The sequence below is a fragment of the Phallusia mammillata genome, chromosome 7 (assembly GCF_965637545.1).
Source record: "Phallusia mammillata chromosome 7, kaPhaMamm4.hap1.1, whole genome shotgun sequence".
Classification (NCBI taxonomy): Eukaryota; Metazoa; Chordata; class Ascidiacea; order Phlebobranchia; family Ascidiidae; genus Phallusia; species Phallusia mammillata.
Window position 1 is genome coordinate 3931255 of NC_137258.1, and position 27367 is coordinate 3958621.

The 27367-nt window shown below is 38.1% G+C and overlaps 1 protein-coding gene across 5 annotated transcripts in view; it reads left to right on the forward strand.

Moving 5' to 3' along the window:
- Window positions 1–22749, forward strand: part of LOC145237961 (uncharacterized) — a 36624-nt gene extending 13875 nt beyond the window's left edge. Inside the window, exons 11-45 of one of the 5 annotated variants that reach the window (XM_080100966.1) lie at window positions 46–162; window positions 695–889; window positions 1001–1197; window positions 1434–1544; window positions 1944–2111; window positions 2540–2649; window positions 2921–3128; window positions 3521–3698; window positions 4222–4356; window positions 8349–8541; window positions 9020–9147; window positions 9639–9752; window positions 11315–11884; window positions 12392–12441; window positions 12696–12824; window positions 13467–13497; window positions 13589–14174; window positions 14579–14838; window positions 15112–15268; window positions 15611–15721; window positions 16001–16224; window positions 16519–16637; window positions 16757–16849; window positions 17010–17097; window positions 17395–17571; window positions 18152–18280; window positions 18833–18912; window positions 18979–19096; window positions 20290–20406; window positions 20478–20629; window positions 20750–20843; window positions 20914–21010; window positions 21588–21661; window positions 21746–21860; window positions 21965–22749. In XM_080100966.1, the coding sequence (XP_079957092.1) occupies window positions 46–162; window positions 695–889; window positions 1001–1197; window positions 1434–1544; window positions 1944–2111; window positions 2540–2649; window positions 2921–3128; window positions 3521–3698; window positions 4222–4356; window positions 8349–8541; window positions 9020–9147; window positions 9639–9752; window positions 11315–11884; window positions 12392–12441; window positions 12696–12824; window positions 13467–13497; window positions 13589–14174; window positions 14579–14838; window positions 15112–15268; window positions 15611–15721; window positions 16001–16224; window positions 16519–16637; window positions 16757–16849; window positions 17010–17097; window positions 17395–17571; window positions 18152–18280; window positions 18833–18912; window positions 18979–19096; window positions 20290–20406; window positions 20478–20629; window positions 20750–20843; window positions 20914–21010; window positions 21588–21661; window positions 21746–21860; window positions 21965–22097 (5558 nt within the window). In that variant the 3' untranslated portion in view covers window positions 22098–22749. Of the gene's footprint in view, window positions 1–45; window positions 163–694; window positions 890–1000; window positions 1198–1433; window positions 1545–1943; window positions 2112–2539; window positions 2650–2920; window positions 3129–3520; window positions 3699–4221; window positions 4357–8348; window positions 8542–9019; window positions 9148–9638; window positions 9753–10811; window positions 10872–11314; window positions 11885–12391; window positions 12442–12695; window positions 12825–13466; window positions 13498–13588; window positions 14175–14578; window positions 14839–15111; window positions 15269–15610; window positions 15722–16000; window positions 16225–16518; window positions 16638–16756; window positions 16850–17009; window positions 17098–17394; window positions 17572–18151; window positions 18281–18832; window positions 18913–18978; window positions 19097–20289; window positions 20407–20477; window positions 20630–20749; window positions 20844–20913; window positions 21011–21587; window positions 21662–21745; window positions 21861–21964 lie in introns of all 5 variants that reach the window. The other 4 variants (XM_080100967.1, XM_080100969.1, XM_080100968.1 and 1 more) reach the window with 4 other exon arrangements.
- The last annotated feature ends 4618 nt before the right edge of the window (window positions 22750–27367 follow it).

Below are 27367 nucleotides of genomic sequence, written 5' to 3' on the forward strand. Positions count from 1 at the left end.
TATACATTATGTTGGTTTACTTTAGATAAATATTTTGTTTTTTAGAGCAAAAAGGGAACTTGACTGAGCTGGAAGTCCTTGCTGAGCGTGAATCAATCTATCGTCTGTTGCATCACACTACGCCCCAGAACACAGTAAAAAACTGGGCTAACTACACTATCGGTCAGTACAAAGGCATCAAATAAAAATAATAATGAGAAGAATGCTAGTTTTATTGACCTTGTTCCCTTTGAAGTGTCAATGGTTAAAAGTCTACTGAATAAGTCTTTGAAAAAATCTTGCATTGAATGAGTTGATTATGCTAAAAAGTCTTTTGCAACATGCAGAAAGCTCATAATTTATTAAAGCATCTTATATTGGGTGTTTTCCTATTTAGGTTAGCTTCCACTGGTTTCGTATATAACTACAGCAAAAATAAAATAGCAGCATGACATGTCAATTTTTTACTTTCAATGTTGGCGATAACACAACCTTACAGTTACAATAAACAAGCAGCTTGTCTGCTACCTTAATGCATTAGTCAGAAAAACCTGTTCTTGAGTTATACTTGAGTTGTTTGTCCTATGTTGTATAGCTGCTATTGGCAATTTGTTTGTTTCTTTTTTTTCATGTTTACTGTATTGCCAAGTGTGAACATATTATTATTTCTTAAATTATTATCAAACGTAATTTTCAATGTGTTGCTTTTCCACAGATCCATTCACGCGATACACAAATTTGAACTTAAAGATGGTTTCTGTGAAGCAAGTGCGATCTCTCTATTTTTCGGATAAAGATCATGGAGAAATAGAGGAAGAGAATAGCACCTTCCAGGAGGTTATGGATGTTGACAAGAAAACAACCAAAGAAGTCAAGCATCCACATCTTAATCCAGCTCTTACTAGAAAAGGTAATTAAGCTATAAGAATTTAATTATGTCAACCAGAGCTAAGAAATTAGCTGACAGGTATTTAGGCATCCAATTTCTAACAAAACTTTTTTTTTGTATGTTTTATATTAGTTTCCATTGTGCGATCCAACAAGCTACAGACCTGGTGTAGAAGAATCACAAACGGTTATGAAGCAGTTCACATCAAAGATATGTCTTCCTCGTGGAGAAGTGGACTGGCTTTATGTGCTATCATCCATCAGTTTCGTCCCGATCTTATTCAGTGGGATCAATTGAATCCAATTGACATAGAACGGAACAATCAAATGGTTAGTTTATCTTAAAGATCTCATAAAAATTATTACATATACTGGTTTTGTTTGTTTATTGCAGCTAATCAAGTCATACAGTTTGCCTAAATTTGCTGCCTTGCATAACCTACAATGTTAAACAAATTCTCTCAGTAAAATATATGTATTTCGCCCTGCCAGTGTTTCAATACTATCATAGTCATTGCATTGTTTTACATAGTATCAGGTTTTACAATATTGTTTTTCTATGTCAGGCATTTGATGTGGCAGAGAAATACCTTGGTATCTCACCTGTAATGACTGGAAAAGAGATGGCAATGTGCCAAGAAGTAGACAAGCTTGTCATGGTTACATACATTTCACAGGTGCACATACAGCAACTTATGTATTTTCGTTTTTAACCTTTGCATTTAAATTCATAAACCCCACATGGCAATGTAAAATACATGATGATGAACTGTGATAAAGGCAACCTGAAAAGGAGGTTAGCATGCCAGTATAAAATATATGTTTGTCAAAGGATTGTAACATATGTGGGTTACAGGCATGCTGACTTAAAATACCACCAAATTGACCATGTTAATAATGCTGGTGTACTGATCTGTAATATCCTTTGTGTTTTATTTGTAATTTTGAAACATCTTTTTTTCCCAAGAGGTGTTTATGCTCACTTAAATGAATTTACCAAAAAACAAAATTGACAGCCATTTTGCTCATGTGAAGAAATTAACCTGGGCCAAAAGTAACTGAAATGTTTATTTTAGTTTTATGAAGTGTTTAAAAATGAAACACCTGTCGGAAACCCACATGCAACTGATGATAAACTGGGCAAACCAGATCATCATGAAGTTCCGAAGAGCCCGCTTAGCTCCACTTCACCAGTGGGTCTTCTCATCAGATTCACCAACCACATCAAACGAAAGTCAGACAAGGTAATATAGGGCAGTGACTTTAACTGGTGTTCTAAGGAACAATGAAACACTGGTTGAAAATCACTGGTTCAACACAATGGGGGAAAACAGATTTTCGTTCATTAATGTAATTATCCACTATCACCAGTTTGACTGTTCCATTATGATTTGCTTCATTTATTTTTGTGTAATAATAAGAATGTAATGGTGTGCTGCTTAACTACAATGCAAAACTTGAGCGTGACCTTGTTTCTTTTATTGCATCATTATAAAATTTCCTTTCATGTTTCAAGATTATTTTAATGCATCAAGTGTTCTGTCATGTGGCTTAAAAAGGTTGAAAAACACATATATAGAGTATAGACATCTGTATTCTAATAATTGTTTAGCCATAGGATGTGTTTTTATGGTGTTTGATTTTGTTAACATTGTTGCTATAATTGTTAAAGGTTAAGAATGATGATCATGTCAAGAAGAAGAAATATGGTGGCTTATTTAAAAGACGAGGCAGTTCTACATCAGAAGTCATTCATGAACATGATAACAAAGAAAATGTGGTGTAAGTTATGATTTGATACATGGTTTTGCACATGCATTGATTGTATTGTGACTTTAGTGATTTTGTGAACTTACTTGGAATTGAGTTATGAACTGAAGAAGTACAAAAAACACAATTGTAACAATCCTGTAAAACTTGCCTCAGTGGTTATCAAAAAGTTATCCTTGTTGATGCTGATGAAGCATGAAAAGCCTCTGGTTTGGCCTCTTACCTCTTGTTTGGATGTCACAACAAATTGGCCCACCACTAATAAATGCCTTTACACCTGCAGTAACAATGGAGCCAGTTCTGATGCAAAGACCTTGACGGTGGGAGGGACAGATGTACAGCTTCGACCAAAATCTGCAAATGATGAAGGCTCAGTGCGTGTCAATCAGCGTGCAAGTAATCGTATCAGCGCACTTTCAAGTCAACTTATTTCACAATGGGAACAAAACGCCCCAAATATCACTCAAGAGAATGTGCCGAAAAGTGCCGCTGTAAGTATTAGTTTGATTACCCCAGATGCATGTATGTTGTGTCAAGTTATGGTTGGTATATTATACATCAGTTTTAGCACCTTTGAAAGCATATGTATGATACTTCTAGTATTTTATGTAAACTCATTAAGTAATGATTCATTTTCTTTGCTTGTGCAATTTGTCACTAAACAGATAGTAAATCACATACAGTTTAGTGGTCATACTTTTATTGTTGCATTCTGAGTCCCAAACTAACATGTTATTAGTCCTAAAAAATAGACTTAAGGCTTTTGCATAAAAAGCTTGACAAGCTGTATTTGAAATTACTGTCTATAATATATACTGGAGTCAATTTCCAAACATTTTAAAACCCTGATTACAATTAACTTTTTTATCATAACATCAAACAGACACAGAAGGACGCGATGGAGCAATCAGCAAGTGATCGCTGTTACTTTTGTCAGCGACGTGTTTATATTGTGGAACGGATGAGCGCTGAGGGACTGTTTTTCCATCGTCAATGTTTTGTGTGCAGTTACTGCAAGATTACACTGAGGCGTGGGCACTATGAGTTTGAATCTGAGAGTGGTAAGTTGATTTTCACATTTTTGGAAAGTGACCAAAGTCTGATGGATGTCATCTTAAACCATATGCCCACCCTTAGCCTGTGCTAAGCCAACCAAGCCTGGGTATCTAAGGTCACATTATAATGCTATTTCAGTTACAAACCTCACCCCTATAGTCCTAACTGTGTGCATTTTCGAAAAAGTCTAAAAAATTAGCAGACAGTGCAGCGACTGAGCGGTCGTGCAGGTTTAGACCTTAGCTTTGTAATAAAGGTTATTTTCTGTGCTCCTCAAATCTGCTGAACAAAAGATGAGAAAAGGCATAAAGTATGTTGCACCAGGCTAACTGGTTAAAAAAAATTCTAACACTTTCGAAGCACAAAAAGGAAATGTCCCCATACCAATAATCCAACATGTATGCAAATATTCTACTTCATAAAACATGTACATGATTTGTTAGGAGTAAAAACTCAGATTTACAAATTAGTGCTCTGACAAGATTTAATATAGCCATAAAACAAAACGTTTTTTTTACAAAATTTAAGGTAAATTTTTCTGTCGGGCTCATTATCTTGCACATTCCGGAGCTTTTAAAACTGCAGAACAAAAAGCTATTGAACGGTCAGAATCACTTGGGAAGAGCTCTGGTAACGCCCTGGCAAACCCCACTACTAACCAAGGTCAGTTCAACTATTCTTGCACAAGTCTAAATTTTTTCTACATCCGTGAATTTTAAAGCTTGATTTTAGTGTTGTAATAAGGTTTTTTGTCTGAGTTTTGTCGTTTCTGGGCAGGGAATATCACAGTTGTTTCTGTTAAAAAGTATGCAACAGATTTTTATACATTTTATGTGCCAACTATAAAAGTCATGTATTAATTGTTTTCTGTCCATTTGTTACACATTACATTTCACTGACCACTTTTCATTAGTTGCATGATTTCCAATTTACAAGCTGTAATTTGGAGTACAATAAGCACTGTAATGTAAATCATGCAAACACCACTTTTCATTCAGCTGTAGCAATGTAATATTGATCAAATTCTTCCAACTGAGCACCAATTTTTTGAACATGTCACACACTCTGTGATTTAGAATATCAATATGCACATAGCATGAACTAATTTCACTATATATGACAATGCAAAGGTGTAGGGAAGGCATTTTTCCGTTGCCTATTTTCCCTCCTGCTTGGGATCATCTCATTCCTACTTCGCAAGTCGTGGAATTGCTTGTTTTTCATCTTTATGGTCTTTTGGGGGCGAATTTGGCCCGAGAAACTGGTACCAACACAGGAATGTACCCCAAAAGTCACCCTGAATGACCAAGAAGTTAATTTAAAAACTTGTGATGACTGTTTGGATTTAAAGCCACAAAATAAAATTCAAGGACTGACCAGAAACAGTTATTCAGCTGGAAATGTTAGAAAACTTGCTCCAAGCATGTTCTCTAAGTGGAATTCTACTGAAGTTTTATCCAAAGTTACAACACAACAACAAATTGCTTTAAAAACACCAACACTTCCCACTAAAACATTTCAAACCCAAAACAGCTTACCTAATGATGCCAGCCAAACGTCAGATTCAAGGGCGAATGTTGCTCTAAAATTTGTGACTAACATTTTGAACTTCACTGTTGCAAAAGCATCCAATGCTACGAAGTCATTGCCTTTTTCACCAACACCTTTACAGTTTCTTTGTGACTGGATTCTACTACCTTTAGTTGGAACAGTGTTATTGTATTATCATCATACTGTTTTTGTGCATAACTTTGTGAATACTGCTTAAACTTTTGCGTAATTGTTTCCTACCTGGGCTTAGCAGGATAAAATAGTTACTGAGAGTACTCGCACTGTATCAATATTTTGTTTGACACTAACTTAAGTGACATATGTTTGTGATAGGATTTTTTTGCTGGAAAACCTTTAACTAGTACCTGTTTTACTAATCTTAAACTCATCCTCACTTGAAATGTACTTTTTTATGATTTTTTATTGGGGAATATGTTGTCTTAGTTTTATTCACAAAAGAATTTGAATGCGGCTTTGCAATAATGCAATTCAGTTAAGATCTTGTGATGCAAAATTTCTGACTTTCCTGTGGGACCCCAAAACAGAAAACCTTTTTTAAACTTAAAGTAATGTAGAAATTGGATCCAAAATAAAAGATAAATGCTCTTTTTTATATCCCACTGTCTGCTATTGTGCATTTGCACATCACTATATAACAGGTGATTTGTTCAGCATTTCACAATATATTTGGGGTTGCAAGCCCAGCCTTATTTGTATGTGTCCGTATTTTGCCTATTCAGCACTTTTTGTTACAATCCACAAACCCCATGTTCTCTTAACCTATTGTGACCCTATGTTTTATTCACTGTGGCCTTTATGTTACTAACATATTAGGACATTCTTAACTTTGTATCAAGTGCAATTAGGAGACCGCCTTTGCCACATTTTTTAAAGTTCCAATAAACAAACTGTGAACAATTTGTTCCAAATATCAGACTATGTACATACGTTGTGTTTACTATTTAACTGTATGCATTTGTTCAAGTTTGTTTCTATGAAATTGTGCCTTATATTCCATACTATGTTTGTTTAAGAACAACATTTTTGTGTGTGTTTATGTGTATTTTTAACACCCTAGTATGCAATGGCAAAATAACTTTATTTTTAAAATATTAATTCACTACATAAAAAACATGTAATCATTTACAAAAAAGAATTTGACCTTTCAGGTTAAATCAATGCTTACATGTGCTATTTCAAATTTGCCATATTCTCTGTTTTTTTTTATGCTAGAAAAAATGGTCAAGCTTAACATATTAGTTTAAAAGTCAAAACTTCATTGAACTGTAACCCAATTAAGTTAATATTGTTCCCATTCTTGTTATTTTATCATTCTGTTTTGCTGCCAAGTTTACATGCTTTTGTTGTACTCCCTTTAAGTTGTTTAAAGAAAGTTTTATGACCAAAGGATCTATGTTATCTATAATGATATTTTTCAACGTCCTAAAGGTTAAGTTTGGTTATGATTTGTTTAAACAACCCATTGTGTAATTCCTGTTATCATGGTGAAAGGTAGACTTTACTTAATATGTCTTTTGTGTCTAGACCTTGACCTGTGATTGAGTGGTTAATTGCACACTATTCTTTTGTGGTTTATTCACCATGTCGAATTGAATTAGGCCACACCTATGTGTGACGTGGCACTTACAACACAAGCCTTTCTTTCAATATTAATACAGGCCCTATTGATAGCTATCATAGTTAACCCATATGTACATACATTTTCTTGTTTAATAATAAAGTGAATTGTTGTATTTTAATGAACAAACTCCTATGTTTCTTTGCCATGTTTAGTTTATATAAAATTTTGCTTGTTGTTCTTTATTTTAAGTGTAGTTTAGTGTTTTTAAGCTATGTAGCAAGTTTTTCACTCATTTTGCATTGTGACGGGTTGCACACATATTGGGTGAAAATAAACATGAATTAAAATTGTTTGTTTGTTTGTTTGTTGTGATTTTGGGTTCAAATTGTTTCATATTGTCTCTTTTAAAATGAACTGGGAAAATGCTACTTGTCTGCTTGGAAAAAATATGCGTAATAAGTTAATGCACAAAATATAATTTATAACAATAATTTAGGGTCCTTATTTACCTAGGTGGTGCCCCCCTGTTTCGTTATTTTTCATTTTACCCACAATGCTTTGCTGTGCTCTCTTTTTCCTCCTGCCTCTCTGTTGCCTAGAAACAGCTCCCTTCTTTGATATTCTTATGACCTCACACTGACTCTTTGTGCAGGAAGTAGTGAAGTCATAACTACATGTGATGATTGAAAGTTGCCTTCTTTCTTTCGCTCTCACTCAAAGCTTGATCTGCTTGACTTGCAAAGAAAGTATTTCCTGCTACAAGGCATTGATTTTCATTTCCACCATACAAATAAATGTATTAAAGTATGACAACCCACATAGGATAGCTTGTCGCATAAAAAGCCACCTTTTTGTTTGGCAGAGTACTCAGCCATTTTTATGTGTCATTCTTCGACCATATCAGTCGTATTTCTAAATAAAAATGTTACATTTGTGAAAGCCAATACTGTGTGTCTATCATAACATCCACTTCAAACAAGCTTTTGTTCAAACACTTAAGCCTTTAAAAGCTATCTTTTCTGTCCGTAAACACCCCCCAAAGCCAAAAGTTAGTAGTACATCTACATATTCACTAATCGCTTATTATTTGCATTTGCTTTCATTCTAATTCTGTTTGTCACTTGCATGTTTTCTGCCATTCATTAAGCGCATTTTGCTGTGTTTTAGTAGTGCAACATTTTAAAGTCTTCAGTGCATTTAGACGCATTGATTAGTGAACTACTTTGTAGCTGATGTGTTTTATAGTAGCAATGTTTTGAACTGTGGTGAAACAGCTGTTACTACCATGCATAGCAGTTTGCATAGCACCAATTTTTACACCTACAAATAAACCTTATTTTTTATGCATCATCGTGTTACTGAAATTTTGCTGTTCTTAGCTTGTGTGGTGTTCAAAAACCTGCAAAATTTTACACTTGGCATGAGCAGCGCTTGCATTTTATGCATGACAGTTAAGCCATAAACAATTTTTATTTTATGGTTTTGCATTTTTCACCAAACAAGAAATTGTTCTTGCTTGCAGGTGTAAAAATGAGACGACCTTTGACTGAAAGATCATACCAGACTCCTGAGCGAATTGAACTTGAAAATATCCGCATGTCAATGTTAAACGACCCCAAAGAACTTTCTGAGGAAGCGATAAACAAACACAATTTGAGTGGTGCGGTTGCATTTGAGCCTCGATCAAAGCTTGATGATATTGATGAGTCAATGAGGTGACCATTTTTTTTTCAGTTTAAACAGCTAAAAACATGTATTCCATGATTACAAAAAAATATATTTTATGGTTAAAAAAACATTTGTTCAATATAAGTATCTTTCTTGCCGACTGTCCAACAAAGTACTCCACTTAAAAAAAGAAAATATCCTTTATAGCCTTTTTTAAAAATTTATAAGAAGCTGACGGGAAACAAAAGATTAAAAAACAATTTATAAGAAGCTCACAGGAAACAAAAGATTAAAAAACAATTTATAAGAAGCTCACAGGAAACAAGAGAAAGAAAATACTTTAATTTCCAAAATTGTAACCTAATGTAAAAACCAAACATAATAAAGTGATATAGATATCCGAAGTTTTAAAGATTACATAAAGAGAAAATTTAAAAAAGACATATGGAAAGAAAATACTTGGGTGTACCTTTTTGTGCCATTTACTTACTTTGCAAATGTAACGAAGTATCTTAAATTCATCAGTGATTCTTCTGATGAGGACATTGATTGGGAGGCAGTCCTCAAAGCAGCGACAGAACAGGGGGAAAACAAACATGATGAGAGTGATATAGAAAGTGACAATCATTCACAGTCAGGTTCTACATCTCGAGGTAAGAATTAAACATTTTATAAAAAAATATTTTGTTGGTTGTCTGAAACTGTCCAGTGTTTGATGTAGTGGCTTGATGTGTCAACTGTAAAAAATTAACAACTTTAACTTCTATAATGTTATTTTAGTCACAAAAATATTAAAAATGTGTAGAACAGTTTTAGTGTATTTCAATCTTAGAATATATTTTTTCTTTCAAAAAATAAAGAACACTTAAAAAAACTTACTGATATTTTAAACCATACATATCTGTGTCAGTTTTAAGAGTTTAAGCTGTTAATTCCAAAAATTTGATTTAAGAAAAATATATACGCTCAAGAATAAGATCTAGTTTTTATCAAATTATTGACAGTGCATTTATGCCTATCCAGCCTTTTTTCCTATTATGCCTACAATTTAGGCCCCTTTTCTATCTACTTGTTATGTTTGACTTATAAAGCAATGAAAAACACTACTGAACTAGAAATTTTCACCCTTTTTGTGGTTGAAAAGGTAACCTGGCCCATGACAGAACCGTAATGTCATGGCTTCATGATGGCTCTTACATTGAAAAGGCCATCAACAATGGTTTTGATGACAACAGTACAATGGCTGACATTGCTGAAGGTATAATGCACCCCAAGCACAGCATAACCCCTTTTCTAAACTAACATCTTCTTTACACCCTAACAACAGTCTTTATCAGCTAGTGATACTTTTAATATTGTTCACATTCATTTTGACAAGTTTTTTTTTAATGTTCTGCAGAACTACCAATAAAATAGTTTTTATTCACAGCTTTTTCACTGTAACTCTTAGAATAACTTAAGTAGTTGATATAGTTAAGTAGTGAACTGATGTTTCCATTGCATCTGTATTGGCTAGACGTGATGCTGTGGACTTATTTTACACTGAGCATGCTTTTTCTGCCACTTTGCTGCTTTCCTAAACATGAGGTATACTATTGCAAATCAAGAAAACACTGAACCATTAGGAAGCACTGTAAATTGTTTATTGACAGTTGACACATTTGCTGAAAACTCCCAAACATTATAAAAAGTCTAGGATATTTTTAGTGGCTGTATACATTGTTTGATCATATAGTTCAGGGGTGGCCAACTTGCCAGTCGTTAAGATCGACAAAATTTTTCCTAATTGTACGCGATCGACTGATCAGTCGTGATTTAGGCTGCCAGTAACATAAAGCAATAATGAAAATATCAGCATGAGATTTGATTGACAGTTATTTATAGTCATGAGTTTTATTGTCAAGCATCACGTAGTTCTTACAACAATGAAACGTCGCATACGTACATATTTTTATCAAAGTATTCAGTGGGAACTTTTAAATCCCCCCAATCAATAGCAACTGCTTCGTTGAAGCAAACACTCAAGTTGTGACGACAAAGCATTGTAGATGTTACGACACAATTTGGTGCCAAAATAACAATTGTTACGCAACAAAGAAAGTGTCAATTACATAATTATTGTCCGATTGCACATTTGTGCGTTGTGTCAAAATGTCAGAAGTGCTGTTTTATGTTATTTAGTTTGTTTTTCAATTAATAAGCGTTTGATAAGTTGTGGAGAATTTAGTGGCGATCGACCAGTCAAAAGCAGGCGATCGACCAGTCGATCGCGATCGACGTGTTGGCCACACCTGATATAGTTGATAATCCCTTGCAGATAAAATGGATTATAGCAATTACTCTACTCTCCGCCGTCCCTTAACACCAGTAAAAGAAGGTATCCTGTAGATATGCATATGCAATGCAGGCATGGTTTATTTGTTGTTGAAAGCTGGTAGTTGAATCCATGAAAAAACAAAATTTGTTCAGTTTCGTTTAGGTCTTTGTTGGGTTGTTGTTTTGTTGTTTCCCGGTAAAACCTTTATTTAGGTCTGTTTTTACTTTTGATTTAGCTTGTGGTGTTTTGTTAATCTTTTTATGTTTTGAATTGGGCAACAATCCAGAAAAAGTTGAAAGTGATACAGAAACTAAACCTATTTCGTATTTATTTTTCTTACACCTTTGTTGTACAACTAACATGGTATCTGCACTTTCAAGGTGGTGACTTTCATTGGTGATATTTTTGTCCAAGATTTTGTCTTCAGTTTTCATTGATGTTGCATGTTTGACTTTCTGAAGTCATAATCTCTTGCAGAAGTCTGATAAATCAATTATCTGCAGAACTATGTGAGGAGCTGGTTAGCGGTAACTGCAACCATAATGTACAAATGGCAGCCTGCAATGGTAGTCTTGACTCTGATGATGATGATTCCAGTGATAGTAGCATGGCAACAGTAGACTTGGAAGAAGAAATAGAAGAACAAAGTCGACCTGCCATAACTCCTCGAACTTCCATTAATGGAAACCAAATAAGCAAACCAACAACTTTGCCAAGGTCCTGCAGGCCTTCCCAGTTCAGTGTTCCTGAACAGGACAAAGCTTTTCGTAAGCTGTTTAAAGAAATCGGATTGCCTAAGCCTGTTTTAAACAATGAGGAGCCACAAGAATGTCTGTTTTTGTCAGTAGCTGAGATGGAGCTGCAGCGAAAACAGCTTTTTATTGAACAAAGCCCTGCTAAATGTCCAATCAGCTATCTGCCTAAAAATGAACTTTCTTTGTTTAATGGTGCGATTGAAAAAAGCAATGGCAAAAGAAAATCAACAAATGAAGCAATACAAAAATGGCTTTCTGGTTGTGTGGAGACTGACATTGAGACAGCCAAAAATAATACAAATGGTTTAGAATCTCAAGGTGAGAAAAAAGAGTCAAATATTGATGCTGCGATGGTGGGCTTGGGTGGATGTTTAGTAATGTTTTGTTTCTCTATGTTTTCATCTTACCGCCTTGGCAAACACTTACATTGCATGTGCAGTCTTGTCAAAACATTTTGTTTTTTGGGTGTTCTGGATGGTTCTTTTTTGTTTGTCCACAGTTGCAGACATACTAACATGGTCACAAATGGAAACTGATCTTATGAACACAGTTGCTTAGTTTTCATTTTTGTTTATTCCACTTTCTGAAACCAAGATCTTCTTTGTTGCTTGATTTGAAAATCACTGCAGTTTATTTCTTCATTCTGGTTGTCACTAACTTATTTACATTACAACTAACAATCATGCCTGGTGCATGCTTTTATTTTAAAACATTGTATCGGTCTGGATGTGCTGTGTACTAACATTTTTTTCATGCATGACAAATGTTTATCAGTTATTTCTGTACTCTGGTAACATGTATTTTTAACATTTTTTTATATTTTAGAATTGGACTCCACAACTGACATTTCTTCACCATCAAACGAAGATGACAAAGTAAGGCATTTAGCATAACCACACGGTAACAGTATTTTGTTTGGCCCACATGTTGTCATTTAGAATGCACCCCAACAGTATTTTCTATTATTTCATACAAATACCATTTTATATTAAATACGGTGATAATGTCCGAGATTGTGCTGCCAACATATGTCATTGTAGATTTCTAGTTTAAATGCTGCATCACTTATTAACATTAGCCAAACCACCCTAAAGACACTTAATTAACAGTTTATTCACTTCTTTAACAGGCCGAAGATTCCATGTCAACTGCATCATCCATGTCACCACTGGAGGGCGACACTGCTGAACTAGTGACACGTTACAGTGAGGTTTTATCGAAAGATCATGAAACATCTGAGCCTGAAGAAACTAAACAGGTATGTCTTTCTTCAGGAAACTGTAGTATACATTACTAAATTTAAATTTTTTGAAGATGACATGACATGAACATTTTTGAAAAGTTGCTATCATAACATCATGTTCTTAATAGATATATTGGCTTGGTTAAAATATTAATTAATAATGCGTAAATGTAAAGGAGTCATCAATTTTTTCACAATTTTATTCCTCCCTTGCCTCGGGTACACCCCCTTTCCGCATGCGTTCTTTTATCTCCGTTTAATTGCTTTTACATGTTAACTTCGTGTCGCCTTTCTTTTACCGTTGTACGTCACCTAGTTGCATGCCTTCTGTCGCTTTTATTTCTTACAACCTGATGATGACAACAGCACTGGTCGAAACGTAGTTATGTTATACACCAATATACTGGCTCTGATTTTTTTGCTCAGATTATTCCTCTCTGGTATCCCAGAAAGTCGTTAGAATATGGTAGGACAGGGTTCTCAGGGCTGAATTCTATTTTGACTGACCACATGCAAAAAATAAAATGGAATTTCTTTTTGTAATTTTTAAAATCCCTACTGGCGAGGAATTTTATCCTGTTGCAAAATTGTTTTTTTTTATCCAACTGAATCTCTTAATCATTCATTCTGTAACAAATACTTGTAAATGTTGTTTAGATGGATGTTCCTAAAGGTGAAGATATTGAAGGTAAATGCCTTGAATCTGCCTGGTTCTTATGAAAAGTATTAAACCAAGTCAAAAGGACAATTTCGTTTTTAAACTGACCTATTTATTGCAGACCACAACATGAGTTCCTTGAGCACAGCATCCAGTCTTGAAGATCTTTTAAACAATGACATTAATATTTTCTCCCCTGATGCTCAACAAAAGGTTGTGACATCACCCTCTCCTGTGGCAAGTGACTCAAACATGCCACCTACCATGGCAACTGACACACTGCCTCCAAGTCAACCAGTAAGGAAGCCAAGGACCATATTTAATCTTCTAAGCTCCCCAACTGCTGAAAAAGAGAAGTCACTGCCATCATCAGAAAGTGTAACAAAATTTTCTGATTCTAAAAAGACAGTCCAAAAAGAGCAAAATGATGTAGTTGCCATGGCGACAGAGCCACTTGTTAAGGAGGATGTAGCTGATAATGCAGAGCTTGAGCAGTGTCCTGACATGATGGAGGAAGAGGACCCAATAGTGGAGGCTGAAAATCCGTTTCATCCTCTCAATCGAGGTGATACGATGGATCGAGTTCATGATTATCTGATTCATAATCCAATTGGTGAAGCAAGCATCCAGGAACAAGATGAGATAGCCTTCATTGATGACGTTCAAACTGAAGATGATGACTTGGAGTTGTCGTCAACAACTTCTACGTAAGTTGATTCAAACATGACTAGACTATAATATTAGATCAGTAACATCAGTGTTGCTGAAAAATACTAAACCGTTCTCATTAAGAATTTTACTTTTTTTAAAGCTCTGTTGTTTTGCAACTTTTAGAAACCGATTTTTTTGTGATTTAGCTTTGTGTAAATAATTCAACGTTTGTTTATATATTATAATATTTACTCCCTATGTCCCCTGAATGAAACCTTACAAAATAAATAGATTTATAAGTATTATTACTAGGTCCTGTTTGTGATACAATGTTGCAATTTTAATATGAAATCTAATAACAAATCTTTCAGGCAACCTTCTGGTTTAAACTAACTGTTCAAAAATAAAAAAACATAAAAATTAAAAATAATTTGAAAATTGTTTAATCTCTATACAACAGATCAACGTCTGAGCTGAACACAGCCAAACTTGATGTGACTGAACTTCTGGAAGACAATTCCAACACCCAATCCAACATTCCTCCGGTTATCCCAGCATCACTTGTGGATCTACATCGAAAGACGGATTCTCAATCCCATCCACCACCTGTTTCCAAGGCAACCAATCCTCCTCTTCCCAGACAGACATCCATAGACAGTCTTCTTCTGAGGTCTTCAGTTGCTGCAAAGGACAACACCAGTGTGTGGACCAATCTGGGAGGTCAGTTGCTGTTTTGTCTAAATTTATGACCCTTAATCTCAAAAAGCAAAAATTTTCCTGGAGCTAGGTTGTTTGAAGTTTGAGATAGTCATAGATAAGCAACCCACTAAATTGCACATGAATTGTCATCGCCTGAAAACTAAACGGAGTATATCTACATACATTGTCGTATCTAAAGGTCTAACATCACTTCGTTGTTTTGCAAAAAGAAACAGGTTTATACGACTAAGAAGAATGTAATTACTTTAAATGATAAGACTATATAATTTTTAGATGAAACTACGTCTGATATTGAATTGAGAGAAACTCTGCAGAGAACAACAGGCGAAAATCTCTCGGACTCATTTATCTCCAATTACAATCCAAGGCGTGTTGGCGGGGAGGGAGACGGGCCTAAAGCTCCCCCGAAAAGAAGATCATCCTTTGGCAGGTAACTGTATATTCGATGATGGTTTGCTTGGTCCTGTACCGGTTTCTTTTTGGTAGTCAACACTAGACACTGGTTATAAATAAATTTTGTATTTTTCTTTTTTGTAACTTGAAACTGTGTGCAACCTTGTGGGAATGTATGTATTGTATTATTATTATGCTGCCAATTTAAAAATACCACAAATTCCAAACACACTTAAATGGTTGCAAACGCCATCAAACTGATTAAAAGTTTGTTGTGTGAGTAACCTTGGCAGTAAGACGTTGAAAAAAGTTACCTGTTACAATAAAGTTGCAACTGAAGCTTTAATCTAAATTTGCTCATCGTGTTTTTTGAATTCAGTCTCCAATCCCGGATGAAGTCACGACTTCAAGAACGTCAGGACTGGTTCAAACAGACTGGTGACGAAACCATGACGTCACAAGTTTCAAATGAGGCTAAAGACGCTCCAAAGTATGTCAAAGTTATCACTTCATTCAAAAATATATACAGATATATTTACCATTATGACAAGTTCATAAACTGGATAAATTTCCTTTCTCAGCTAAAGGACTTCACTTTAGTTTAGAAGTTGACTATTGTAGAACATTTAGATTAGGAGCACCATTAGGAGTATTTTACTTATTATGTTTGTCGTATCAACAACAACGGCATTCAAAAAGATAGAAAGCTATATCTAACTGACCAGATAAATTATGTCGACTTCAAATAACCCTAACATATCATTTCCAGGTCTCCAAACGTAAACATTCAAATTATTGAAGCATCTCCCCCGTTTACCAGGCACGTCACGCCGTCAGCACCCCCTAAAAGCCCCCTGGACTCCGACAATGACCAGTTCTTTACACCGATGGGTCAAACGCCCTACCGACATGAAGCAACACACGAAACAGCGGCATCGCCTCAACTAAACCGGGTTTTACCCAAGATGGATGATCTCAACTTGAACGCTAATGGTAGGTCGCAAAACGATTATTACAATACGCTATATATTTATAATAAAGACTAAGACTATATTCAATTCTGCTAAGCGTTGATGGCAACCAATGGGCACACTCATAATCATTTACAATTGCGTTTTCAAATTTTGTATGTGTCCGAGCAAACACAGAAGCTCCATGATTACCATGTACCAATCACACACTTAGGTGTACTCAGCATAGGCTTTTCTGTACCCAACCAAGCAGCTTAGAGAAAACATTAGTAACAGCACACCCGTGCACAACTCACAGTATACCAATTATCTTCAGAAACTAGCGAGGACTTTACATCAGCACTTGGCACACCAGGTAATACCACGCTAACAAGAAGACTACCACCAACACCGCAGGCACAATCAAACAGAAGATCACTGCCCGCTTTACCAAAGGTGATTTATGTATTAATTGAAAAGGAAATGAAATGATGATCTCTGTTCCAGGGAAATTTGTGTGTCCTGTGTTGCAAAACATGTTTCTGATTGTTGTACGTTTGTTGTGTTGGATTTAGATTGCCCACTTGGAGGCGCTATCTCCCACTGGCTCCCCAAGTTCGCCACAAAAATCGAAGAACTCTGTGGATCAAGAACTAAGAGCTACAGAGGTAAAACAATTCTCAGCGACTTTTGAATCTGTTTTAAAGTTTGTTTAACGGGTTGGTGTTTTTGACATATTGGCATCAAGTTCAATAATAAAAATATTCTACAGATTTTTCCTTAAATGGGTTTTACTATTCGTTTTACGGATGTATTTTAACATTGCAGCTTCGAGTCAAAGAAAGAGTTGAAAAGTTAAAGGCTCAGTCGACGAACAGACGAATTTCTGACGCAACAAAGAGTTCGTCATCAATGGGTATGGTAACGTAGCTTTTCAAAAATGATGAAACCATCAGCCTTATCTCTTCAAGCACTAGGTTAAATTGTCCAAAGTGTTGGAACCACATACGTTTTGCAAAGCTAGGATTCTAAAGCTATTTCGCCCATTTATCATTAAATTTTTAAGAAAACTTTTAAAGCCAATTCCACTACTTTTTATTTCAACTAAATGCTTACTTATAGCGCCATCCTGACTTGGCTTGAAATAAGCGTTTGAATATGGCGAGAAAATTAGCTTTAGATTCTCGGTAAACAACGTTTCCCCATTTTATAGACGACGTGGACAACCGAAGGTGTAAGACCACTGCCACTGAGGACAGCGGCAACGCCCCCACAGGCAACCAATCAGCGTCTACCGAGCCCGTATACGTGGGTAGTTCGCCAAAGATAAAGCGCAAGAACTCGTTTCGCCAGAAGCTGCGCAGAATGCACAAAAAGAAGGCGGTTGATGGTAAAACAAATTCCATTAAATATTACAGCAAATAATCTATTTTGCAAAACATGTATTTAATTTGTGTCATTTTCACAACACAAAAAGTGTCTACCTTTCCTTTGATTTTTAATTTTAAACTTCATTACCTTCACAAACACAGAAATACAAATTAATGAAGCCATTAGAAAAAATTCTTCATTAGAAACTCGAGGGCTACACTACGCCTCGGAAAAAACACGGCTTGTCCTAAACTACCTGAAGTTACTTGTAGCAATGTGTTTTCAAAATAAGATAAAATTTGTTTCTAAATCGCGCTTTTGCAGCGAAACAATGTAACACAGCACGTTGCTTTATCGATATAACTATTTGTTCACAACGTTGTAGAATTGTCGTTTTTCAGAAAAATAAATTGCACAGTGTTAAAAAATATAAATGAACATTAAGCATGTGGTTTTAAAACGCGCTCCTAATAAACACACTTAAAAAAGCGATTTTGCGTCTCCAACGAAAAGATGCACAGTAATAACTAACAACGCAATACTACCCACATAGACAATGTATGTAACGATGCACTTTCTAACTCATCCATTCTGCACAGAACCAGTTGAACACAAAATGCGTCGAGCTCTTCCAGTTCCAAACCTTACCGCGGAATCCACATCTCCATTTGAATCAACACCTAAGGAAGATCCAAATATTAAGAAGAAACGAACCAAGCTTAGAAAATGTATGTCTCTCAAGGAAGATTAGGCCCAGTGGTGGGATTCCGCCAGTTTGCACCGGTTCTATAGAACCGTCTCACGAAATTTTATGAGATCAGCGAACCGGTTAGCATTACTGGTTACTGTCAATAGACTTTTTATAACAAAACCGGCTGGAAAATATGACTTTTGTCATGGAACCGGCTGACAAAATATTAGAATCCCACCACTGATTAGGTCGTGTAGTTTAGACCACTTTGATCAGCATAAAAATTAAATAAACTCCTATATCGTGTTCAAAAACTAAATAATTTTTAACTAAACTTTTACCAGAAACACACTAGTATATTTGGGGTATTGTCATTAACAAACACAGTAAACCTCGGGTATGCTTAACCTACAGCTTTTTCCGAAAATTCGTCTAATCCGGACAAACTTTGGTTCCAAACAGGTTTGAATTAATCGAGGTTTACTGTATATATATAACTTATATATGTATGTTCAAGAGATAAAAAGTCTACGTTTATGCTATGCCTGACAGCAGTTGCCTGCTTAAAACAAACTTACTTTGTTATCAGCCAAAAGCAAAGTAGAGTCAACGACCACAACAGGCTCTGGAACTGAAAGTGGTGGAAGGAAAAAGGTTTCGCCCAACAAGGTAGTATAAAGTGTTGGAGGTTGTCAGTTCTAACCTTGTGGTATTAATTTTGTCGAAAACATTCAGGGCCCGAAGTCTCTGTTCCGCATCTCTCCTCGCAAGAAAGAAAAACCACATAAACCTGGCAAAGACGACGAGGTCGACGGAATGACGACGCTGGACAGAAAATATCCCGATCAATCCGGTATGAATCGGATTCTTCTGCAAAGCCTCTTAGTTTTCATATGGTTTATATTTTTCGTTCAGTTCATGTGTCATTAGTAGAGTATCAGACAGAGTTAGAGGGGCAGACAGAAGCAGAGCAGATTGAAAACAAAATAAGATGAAATAACTAAGAATGGAAAGCATTTTCCAAGTTACGAAATCCGTCAATGAATTAAATGGAATATATATATTTTACCTAATGGCATAAAATGAAATATGTAGTTCGGCAAAAGCAAAATATCAAAGGTAAATTTGCCTGCAGGAATCACACAGGCTAAGCACCATTTTTAAGTTACAGCTAAAGGGAAGCAAACGATTCACTTTGACCAGGAAAACGTAAAAAAATGTGTACAGACATTTATGTGTAAAAATTCGACATCTACAAAACACCGACATTTAGTTCAACAGATAAAAAGAACCAGGACTCTTATACCAAAGAAAGTCAATACAAAACTAATAAAGCTTTCTATAGCGAGTGAGTTATAATCGATATGAGCACGTCGCTTTCGAGGGTGTTTACTTAACGCTTGTTCAGACCCCATGCCACAAAATCTCTGGTGTACACAGGGCATATTTGCTAAGTTGCTGTGAAAAGCGTTCTGCAGTGCGATTTAATATGCCAGGCACAAGACTGAGAATTAAGCTATTGAAGACTTGCAAGATTTGAGCTCAATACAGTCCGGTAAGGCATTGGCGATAATAACTTTTTTTTTCAAAACGAATGCCTAGTATTAGTTAACTTGATGTTTTTTATAGTTTAAGACATGATTGCTTGTTGATGTAAGAGTTGTTGTTTACTTCGTATTGTCCGATATCAGATTTGTCGCCTTAGCTATTAAATGGAATGTCTACTATTTTCGTCTTGGAATAAAACGTTATTCATGTTCTGAATAGTCACTGCTTACAACAGCAACAAAGTTACGCGTTGTCAAGAAATTTGACCTGCGACGTGTTGCTGGTGGTTGGTTAACTGTTGTTTTTGCCGCAGTGTGTAGTCACGGCAGCGTAGTCAGAAATTACTAAACTTGTTGTTTAAGAACTATTTAACTTGTGTTTGCATTAAATGTAAGTTTGTGTGTATGAATGTACTGTAGCAAACTACCTATGTTTTTACATGCTCTTTTGTTTGTTATTGTTAAGGAAAGAATTACTATGTTAGTAATTTTTTTGTAGAGCGTGAACGTGCGATCTTGCGTGGTGAAAGGCTTCGTCTTCTGCCTGAAATTCCAACTGCAGGGGCTGGATCGAGAAGAAATCGAGGAAGAGCGGAAACTTTTGACAGCCCAGAAGGTAAACTAACATATATTAACCAACTTACCTCAATAGAAAAGCAAGATATATTCGGTTTCTATTTAAAACAGAGATACCAAGCAAACTAATTGGAAAGGGACGACGTAGCACCTTGGCTGGTTTGACTCCTGCTGAAATTGACGCTAAAATTACCAGAAGAGTCCAAATTGCTGCTCGGCGCCAGGCTAAAATGGAAGCACAGAAAAGGTTAAGAAGGGCTCAGGTAAATATCTTTTGATGCTAAACTGTTTTTTAAGGTTTCAATTTTTTCCGTGTTCAAATGAAATGGATAAACCCTTGCCACATTTTTTTTTTATATGAAACTATAACATATATTTAAAAGGTGATCCAAAGACAATTAGAAGAGGTGGAAGTGAAACAAAAGGAGTTGGAAGAGAGAGGAGTGAAGTTGGAAAAAATGCTCCGAGAGGACGGAGGTACAAATGAAAGCTCTTTTTCCTGTGTTTCTGACGCACAAAGCTTTATTTGTTTGTTTTTCGACACTAGAGAAAGACCGAGAAGAGTCAGAGTGCATGCAAGAATGGTTTCAGCTAGTTCAAGAGAAGAACGCTTTGCTCAGATACGAGAATGAACTTATGATCTAGTAAGAATTTTGTGTTTTAATTTTCGCATATTAATACGCTGTTACGTATTCTATGTAATGCTTCATGTGGATTGCAGATAATGTACCAATAGTGTTGTACCGGCTTTAAACCTCGTATTATGTTGAAATTTGATCAATATGTTTTAAACTGGGGATGCGCCGAGCCGAGCCAGAACCCGAGTACTCGGTACCGAGCATCGCTGTTTTTGATGCTCGGTGCTCGGCCGAGCAGTTGCACAAACTGACCCGAGCATTAAATTTGCATATTCATGCCCTGCTAACATAGGTAACTAGTGTTCGAAAGGGTGTCTATAACAAAAACAAATGATTTTTCAAATGTATTAGGTTGTGGAAAAACGTGTACTTCTGAGGTCTGTACAGCTTAATACACCGCTGGTGACGTCAGAGGCCTTGTAGAGCTAAAACGTAGAAAGGGGATTTTTTGTGACGTCATAATGCACCGAGCGTGCTCGGCCGAGCACCGAGCATTAACGTGAGATGCTCGGTGCTCGACCAAACAGAACATTTGCAGTTTTGGAACATCCCTATTTTAAACAAACTTTTTTGTTCCAAACAGCCAACGTGAACTGCAACTAGAAGATGTTCAAAGCCATTTGCAGCAAGAACTTCGCGAACGGATGGCTCTGGACGGTATAAACTTTAAACCACCTGCACATAATACAGAAATAAGCTACGTTTACTTTTGATCCGAAAAATATCTCGCGTTTTTTTTAGACACAAGGAAAACATCCGCTCAACTAGCCCAGGAACGTGAAATTCTTCAGAAAATGTTGGATGTTGTGGAGCAGAGAGATGAGCTCGTTGGACTCCTGGAGGAGCAAAGAGTAAAGTACGTCTTTTTCCATTCCTTATCTGCGAAACACAGATTTTCTGCCACTTTAACACAGTTTTCTTTAAACTTTAATGTAACGGTTTTTCTCACATTTTTATCAGGGAAAAAGACGAAGCCGTTGACATGGAAACTATGATGTTGAGTAAATTTAATACTTTTGCTAACCAGGAGCAACGTGATAATACGTCATCGGATTCCGTGACATCATCGCCTCGTTCGAAAGCGGTCACGTGATCTCACAGAGATGACGCAATTTCGTTATTGTACAGCGATTGTTGCACTGTGTTCTTGTTATTACGTTGTACCAAAGATTCGAAATTATTCGATTCGGAGTGTTCTAGATCGACCGTGATTTTTCTTTTCGATCGCAATCATAAGGCTGCAAACCAAAGCATATTTTCATAGATTTTACGTAACAATTATTTTTACATTAAAGTGTTATTGTACGCTGTAGGTACTAACATACCACTCATGAACAATGTTTAGAATTGCAATGCCATTTTAGAGAGGAATCTGCAGTATATGGTGTTGTTAACCTAGTATTTGGTGGTATGTGTTGCCATTGCGTATAATTGGATATAAATGACAAACTAAGTAAGTGGTTAAAAACGAATCTATTTTTGGCAAGGAAAAAAAACGGTGCGCTTTTCCTTTTTTGGTCTCGGTGCTTTTCCGCTTCAGCAAATTATTTTTTCGTGTTATTGTAACAAGCCAGGCATTGTGACGTCAGAACTGCTGCCTGTATGTAGATTTTGTGTGTGCAATCGCTATATAGCCAGCGTTCCGGACTAAAACCATCGTTGACAACTTTGGCACTTGTTTTGTTATATGATTTACTTAAGTTCTATACACGTGCGGGAATAAAATGGCCACAAATGCTTCTAAATGTATTTTGAATTTTATGGGTGTATTAGTTGTTACACACCCATCATTTTAGTTTTTTTTTTCTTGAAGTCCCCGGCCGCCTCACGTCGTACAAAATCATCGTTATATCCAGTGGTGGGATTCAATTTTTTGCCAGACGGTTCTATCAAAAAAGTCATTTAGCCGGTTCTGTTACAAAAAGTCCATTGGCAGTAACCAGTAATGCTAACCGGTTCGCTGATCTCATAAAATTTCGTGAGACGGTTCTGTAGAACCGGCTGAATCCCATTACTGGTTATACCCATCTGGACCCCAAACCGTTGGAAAACAATCGCTTAGCTATTTTGCACGTGAAAACCAGTACATCTCAGCCTCAATGGTACCGATTATGTTTCATAAGAAACTAATATTTTATCTTTGATGGCATGACCAGCTCTTAAGACAAACAACTGTGTTTGCAAATACTACCCTTCAAATAGATCTATTAGTTTACGCTGGAAAAAGAACAGAACAATTTGGGCAAGATGGTCGTGTGAGAATATGAGCACCTGCGCCGAGGGCATTGCGTTGGGTATGCTTACCAGCGCAATTGCAACATATTGACGTCGCTACAGTACCACTTAAATCCCACGTCGCTGGATATGAAGTTTTATTTATTTTCTGACGCAATAATACGTTTCATGTACGACCGATTGCAGCACACCCTGAAAAACCACTGACAGAAGTTATTTGGAAGAATTGTAAAAGAGCAAATTTTTTTTATAAGCTTTGACTGGTGAAGTCATTCTGCAGCGGGCTCGACGTGTCATTGATTGTGGTTTGGGGCGTGCTTTGCATGTAATACAATAACGTGGTCGTAATTTGACAAGGTTGTATTGTACAAGCTGTTATTTGAGCTTACTTTCAAATATCAGATCGCCGTTTTTTATTTACAATTTTAGCATTTGGAGGTTAGATAGGAGGCAAAAACCAACCAAATTCTATATTCTAGCAACAAGCCAGTGAAAATTGGGAAAAAATGTGTGAGGCTTATATTCCTGAAAGACTTATTTTTTAAAAAGATGGTATTTTTAAAAAAAAGATATTTTTTATCCAAAATCCTGAATGGCTTCGGCCATTTAGTAAAAAACATTTAGTAGAAATTTTACTGTATGTAGGCAGTGGTGGGATTCAGCATTACTGGTTACTGTCAATGGAATTTTTGTAACAGAACCCACTGTAAAATTACGACGTTTGTGATAGGACCGGCTGGAAAAAAAACGTAAGTACTTTCGTTAAACTGAAGTTGGAACGCAAAACATAGCAAGAAAAATTAATCAACTGTTTCCATGTGGCAAAGCAAAACAATTTAGTGATATTTGAAACTCTACCATAATGATTTTCCCATGCCTAACAAATTTCTATCGAGCGCACATTTATGACGACATTGGGTTCCTTTGATGCTCTCAAAATAGGGAAAAATCCCTTCGGTAAAATTTCCAAAGTTCAAATTAACTGTCGGCAAGACATGTAGTCAAATTGCGACGAAAAAAGAAGTTTGCGATGTGCCTTGCCAGGCCAAATCGCATTTTCGAGTGTTTGTGGTGAGCCCACAAACACAAAGTGTCGCGCTAGCAGGTGGTCTTCAACGTCCAGCCTTTGCTTCCACCGATGTTTAGCGCTCAAACCAAGGCCGGACGTCGAGAACTCTCCCGTTTGTTGGGCGTCCTTGCTCGCGACTTGTGCTTCGATGCTAAGTCGTCTTGACCGATGACGCCGCAAACGAAAGGACCAATGCCCGCTAGACGGTCGCGTGCGGACGATGTCTAGTTGTGGCGACGGTTTTGCGTTGGGCGTGCAAGAGCGCGCGCCCGCGCGATTGCGACATCTCGTCGTCGTTACGCTACCACTTAATGCCACGTCGCTGCATGTCTCGTTTCCATTCGTTTTCTGACGGAATAAAACGTTTAATGTACGACCAATTGAAGTAGGTTCTGAAAAACCACAAACAGAAGTTGGGTAAAAGGATTGAAAAGGGGCAATTTTTCGTCTTCTGTTAGCTTTAGGAGGTGAAGTCTTGCTGCTTCGAGCGGGCTCGACGCGTCACTGCTGATCGGGTGCTTTGCGCTTGGCTTAGCGGTGACGTAGAGCTAGCTTTCGATGCGCAAGTACCATCGCCTCCTGATAAGCTAAGGACCAGCTCCGCTCCTCTTGGACGAGGGAGGGCGCAGTGCTGGGGCTATTTGCTCCGGCGTTGCTCCCCTCTCTTGTTTAAGAAGCCGCCGCTTTGCGGGATGCCTTTTGCTCCCGCATTGGCTGGCCTTGGGCGGGCTCGGTCTAAAAAAAGAGCCTTGAGCTCTTTTCACTTATCTCTTTTATTTGTCGTCGTCGCTGCTGGCTACGAAAAAAAATCTTTCAAACATTTTGTACAGATCGTGCAGCAGCAGCAGCCGCGGCAGCAAGTGGGCAAAAAAGCGCTCGTATATATATATGAATCCTTCTCCCCATGCCCAAATGGGCACGGGCAACGCCAACACCTCGACTTGCGACAAGAGAGGAGCAGTGCCGAGCACAAGGCCCAGCACCGATCCTCTCGAGCAAGCCGAGAGGCCGACGCTGCAAACAGAAGCCAACTCGACTTGTCCCCGTCGCTACCGCCGAACCAGGACGCCGCCGTTGCTCTGGAAACCGGCGGTGAAGCCGATTCCCGAGCTCTGACGTCACCTGTGACAGAGCTGGGGACAAGCCGACGTTCCGTGTGCCGAAACACCCAGAACGAGCTTCACTCGAGCCCTAAAATTTGGGCTATTTGAATAGATGCACCCAATTTCCGTTTGTGGGTTTCGTGTGTGTGTGGGTACATTGCAATGCAACCACGTGGTCACAACGTTCGACATGGTCGGATAGTTGGCAGTCACGTGAGAGACATAGAGGTGTGGCAAAGGATGGGTCTGGTGCTCGTCTCGATGTGGGAAGCTGCCAAGTGCAACCCAGAATCGATAAGCAGTTCGCGCATCACAAGACTGCTGGACGGAACAAAGTCGCTCGATTCGACCCGTTACGTCGCTCTTCTTGCTCCTCCCACTCCTCCTCTGGGGCAAGGTGAGCGCGAGGTTGCTGAAAGTCGATGCTTTTGCCAGGCCAAATCGCATTTTCGAGTGTTTGTGGTGAGCCCACAAACACAAAGTGTCGCGCTAGCAGGTGGTCTTCAACGTCCAGCCTTTGCTTCCACCGATGTTTAGCGCTCAAACCAAGGCCGGACGTCGAGAACTCTCCCGTTTGTTGGGCGTCCTTGCTCGCGACTTGTGCTTCGATGCTAAGTCGTCTTGACCGATGACGCCGCAAACGAAAGGACCAATGCCCGCTAGACGGTCGCGTGCGGACGATGTCTAGTTGTGGCGACGGTTTTGCGTTGGGCGTGCAAGAGCGCGCGCCCGCGCGATTGCGACATCTCGTCGTCGTTACGCTACCACTTAATGCCACGTCGCTGCATGTCTCGTTTCCATTCGTTTTCTGACGGAATAAAACGTTTAATGTACGACCAATTGAAGTAGGTTCTGAAAAACCACAAACAGAAGTTGGGTAAAAGGATTGAAAAGGGGCAATTTTTCGTCTTCTGTTAGCTTTAGGAGGTGAAGTCTTGCTGCTTCGAGCGGGCTCGACGCGTCACTGCTGATCGGGTGCTTTGCGCTTGGCTTAGCGGTGACGTAGAGCTAGCTTTCGATGCGCAAGTACCATCGCCTCCTGATAAGCTAAGGACCAGCTCCGCTCCTCTTGGACGAGGGAGGGCGCAGTGCTGGGGCTATTTGCTCCGGCGTTGCTCCCCTCTCTTGTTTAAGAAGCCGCCGCTTTGCGGGATGCCTTTTGCTCCCGCATTGGCTGGCCTTGGGCGGGCTCGGTCTAAAAAAAGAGCCTTGAGCTCTTTTCACTTATCTCTTTTATTTGTCGTCGTCGCTGCTGGCTACGAAAAAAAATCTTTCAAACATTTTGTACAGATCGTGCAGCAGCAGCAGCCGCGGCAGCAAGTGGGCAAAAAAGCGCTCGTATATATATATGAATCCTTCTCCCCATGCCCAAATGGGCACGGGCAACGCCAACACCTCGACTTGCGACAAGAGAGGAGCAGTGCCGAGCACAAGGCCCAGCACCGATCCTCTCGAGCAAGCCGAGAGGCCGACGCTGCAAACAGAAGCCAACTCGACTTGTCCCCGTCGCTACCGCCGAACCAGGACGCCGCCGTTGCTCTGGAAACCGGCGGTGAAGCCGATTCCCGAGCTCTGACGTCACCTGTGACAGAGCTGGGGACAAGCCGACGTTCCGTGTGCCGAAACACCCAGAACGAGCTTCACTCGAGCCCTAAAATTTGGGCTATTTGAATAGATGCACCCAATTTCCGTTTGTGGGTTTCGTGTGTGTGTGGGTACATTGCAATGCAACCACGTGGTCACAACGTTCGACATGGTCGGATAGTTGGCAGTCACGTGAGAGACATAGAGGTGTGGCAAAGGATGGGTCTGGTGCTCGTCTCGATGTGGGAAGCTGCCAAGTGCAACCCAGAATCGATAAGCAGTTCGCGCATCACAAGACTGCTGGACGGAACAAAGTCGCTCGATTCGACCCGTTACGTCGCTCTTCTTGCTCCTCCCACTCCTCCTCTGGGG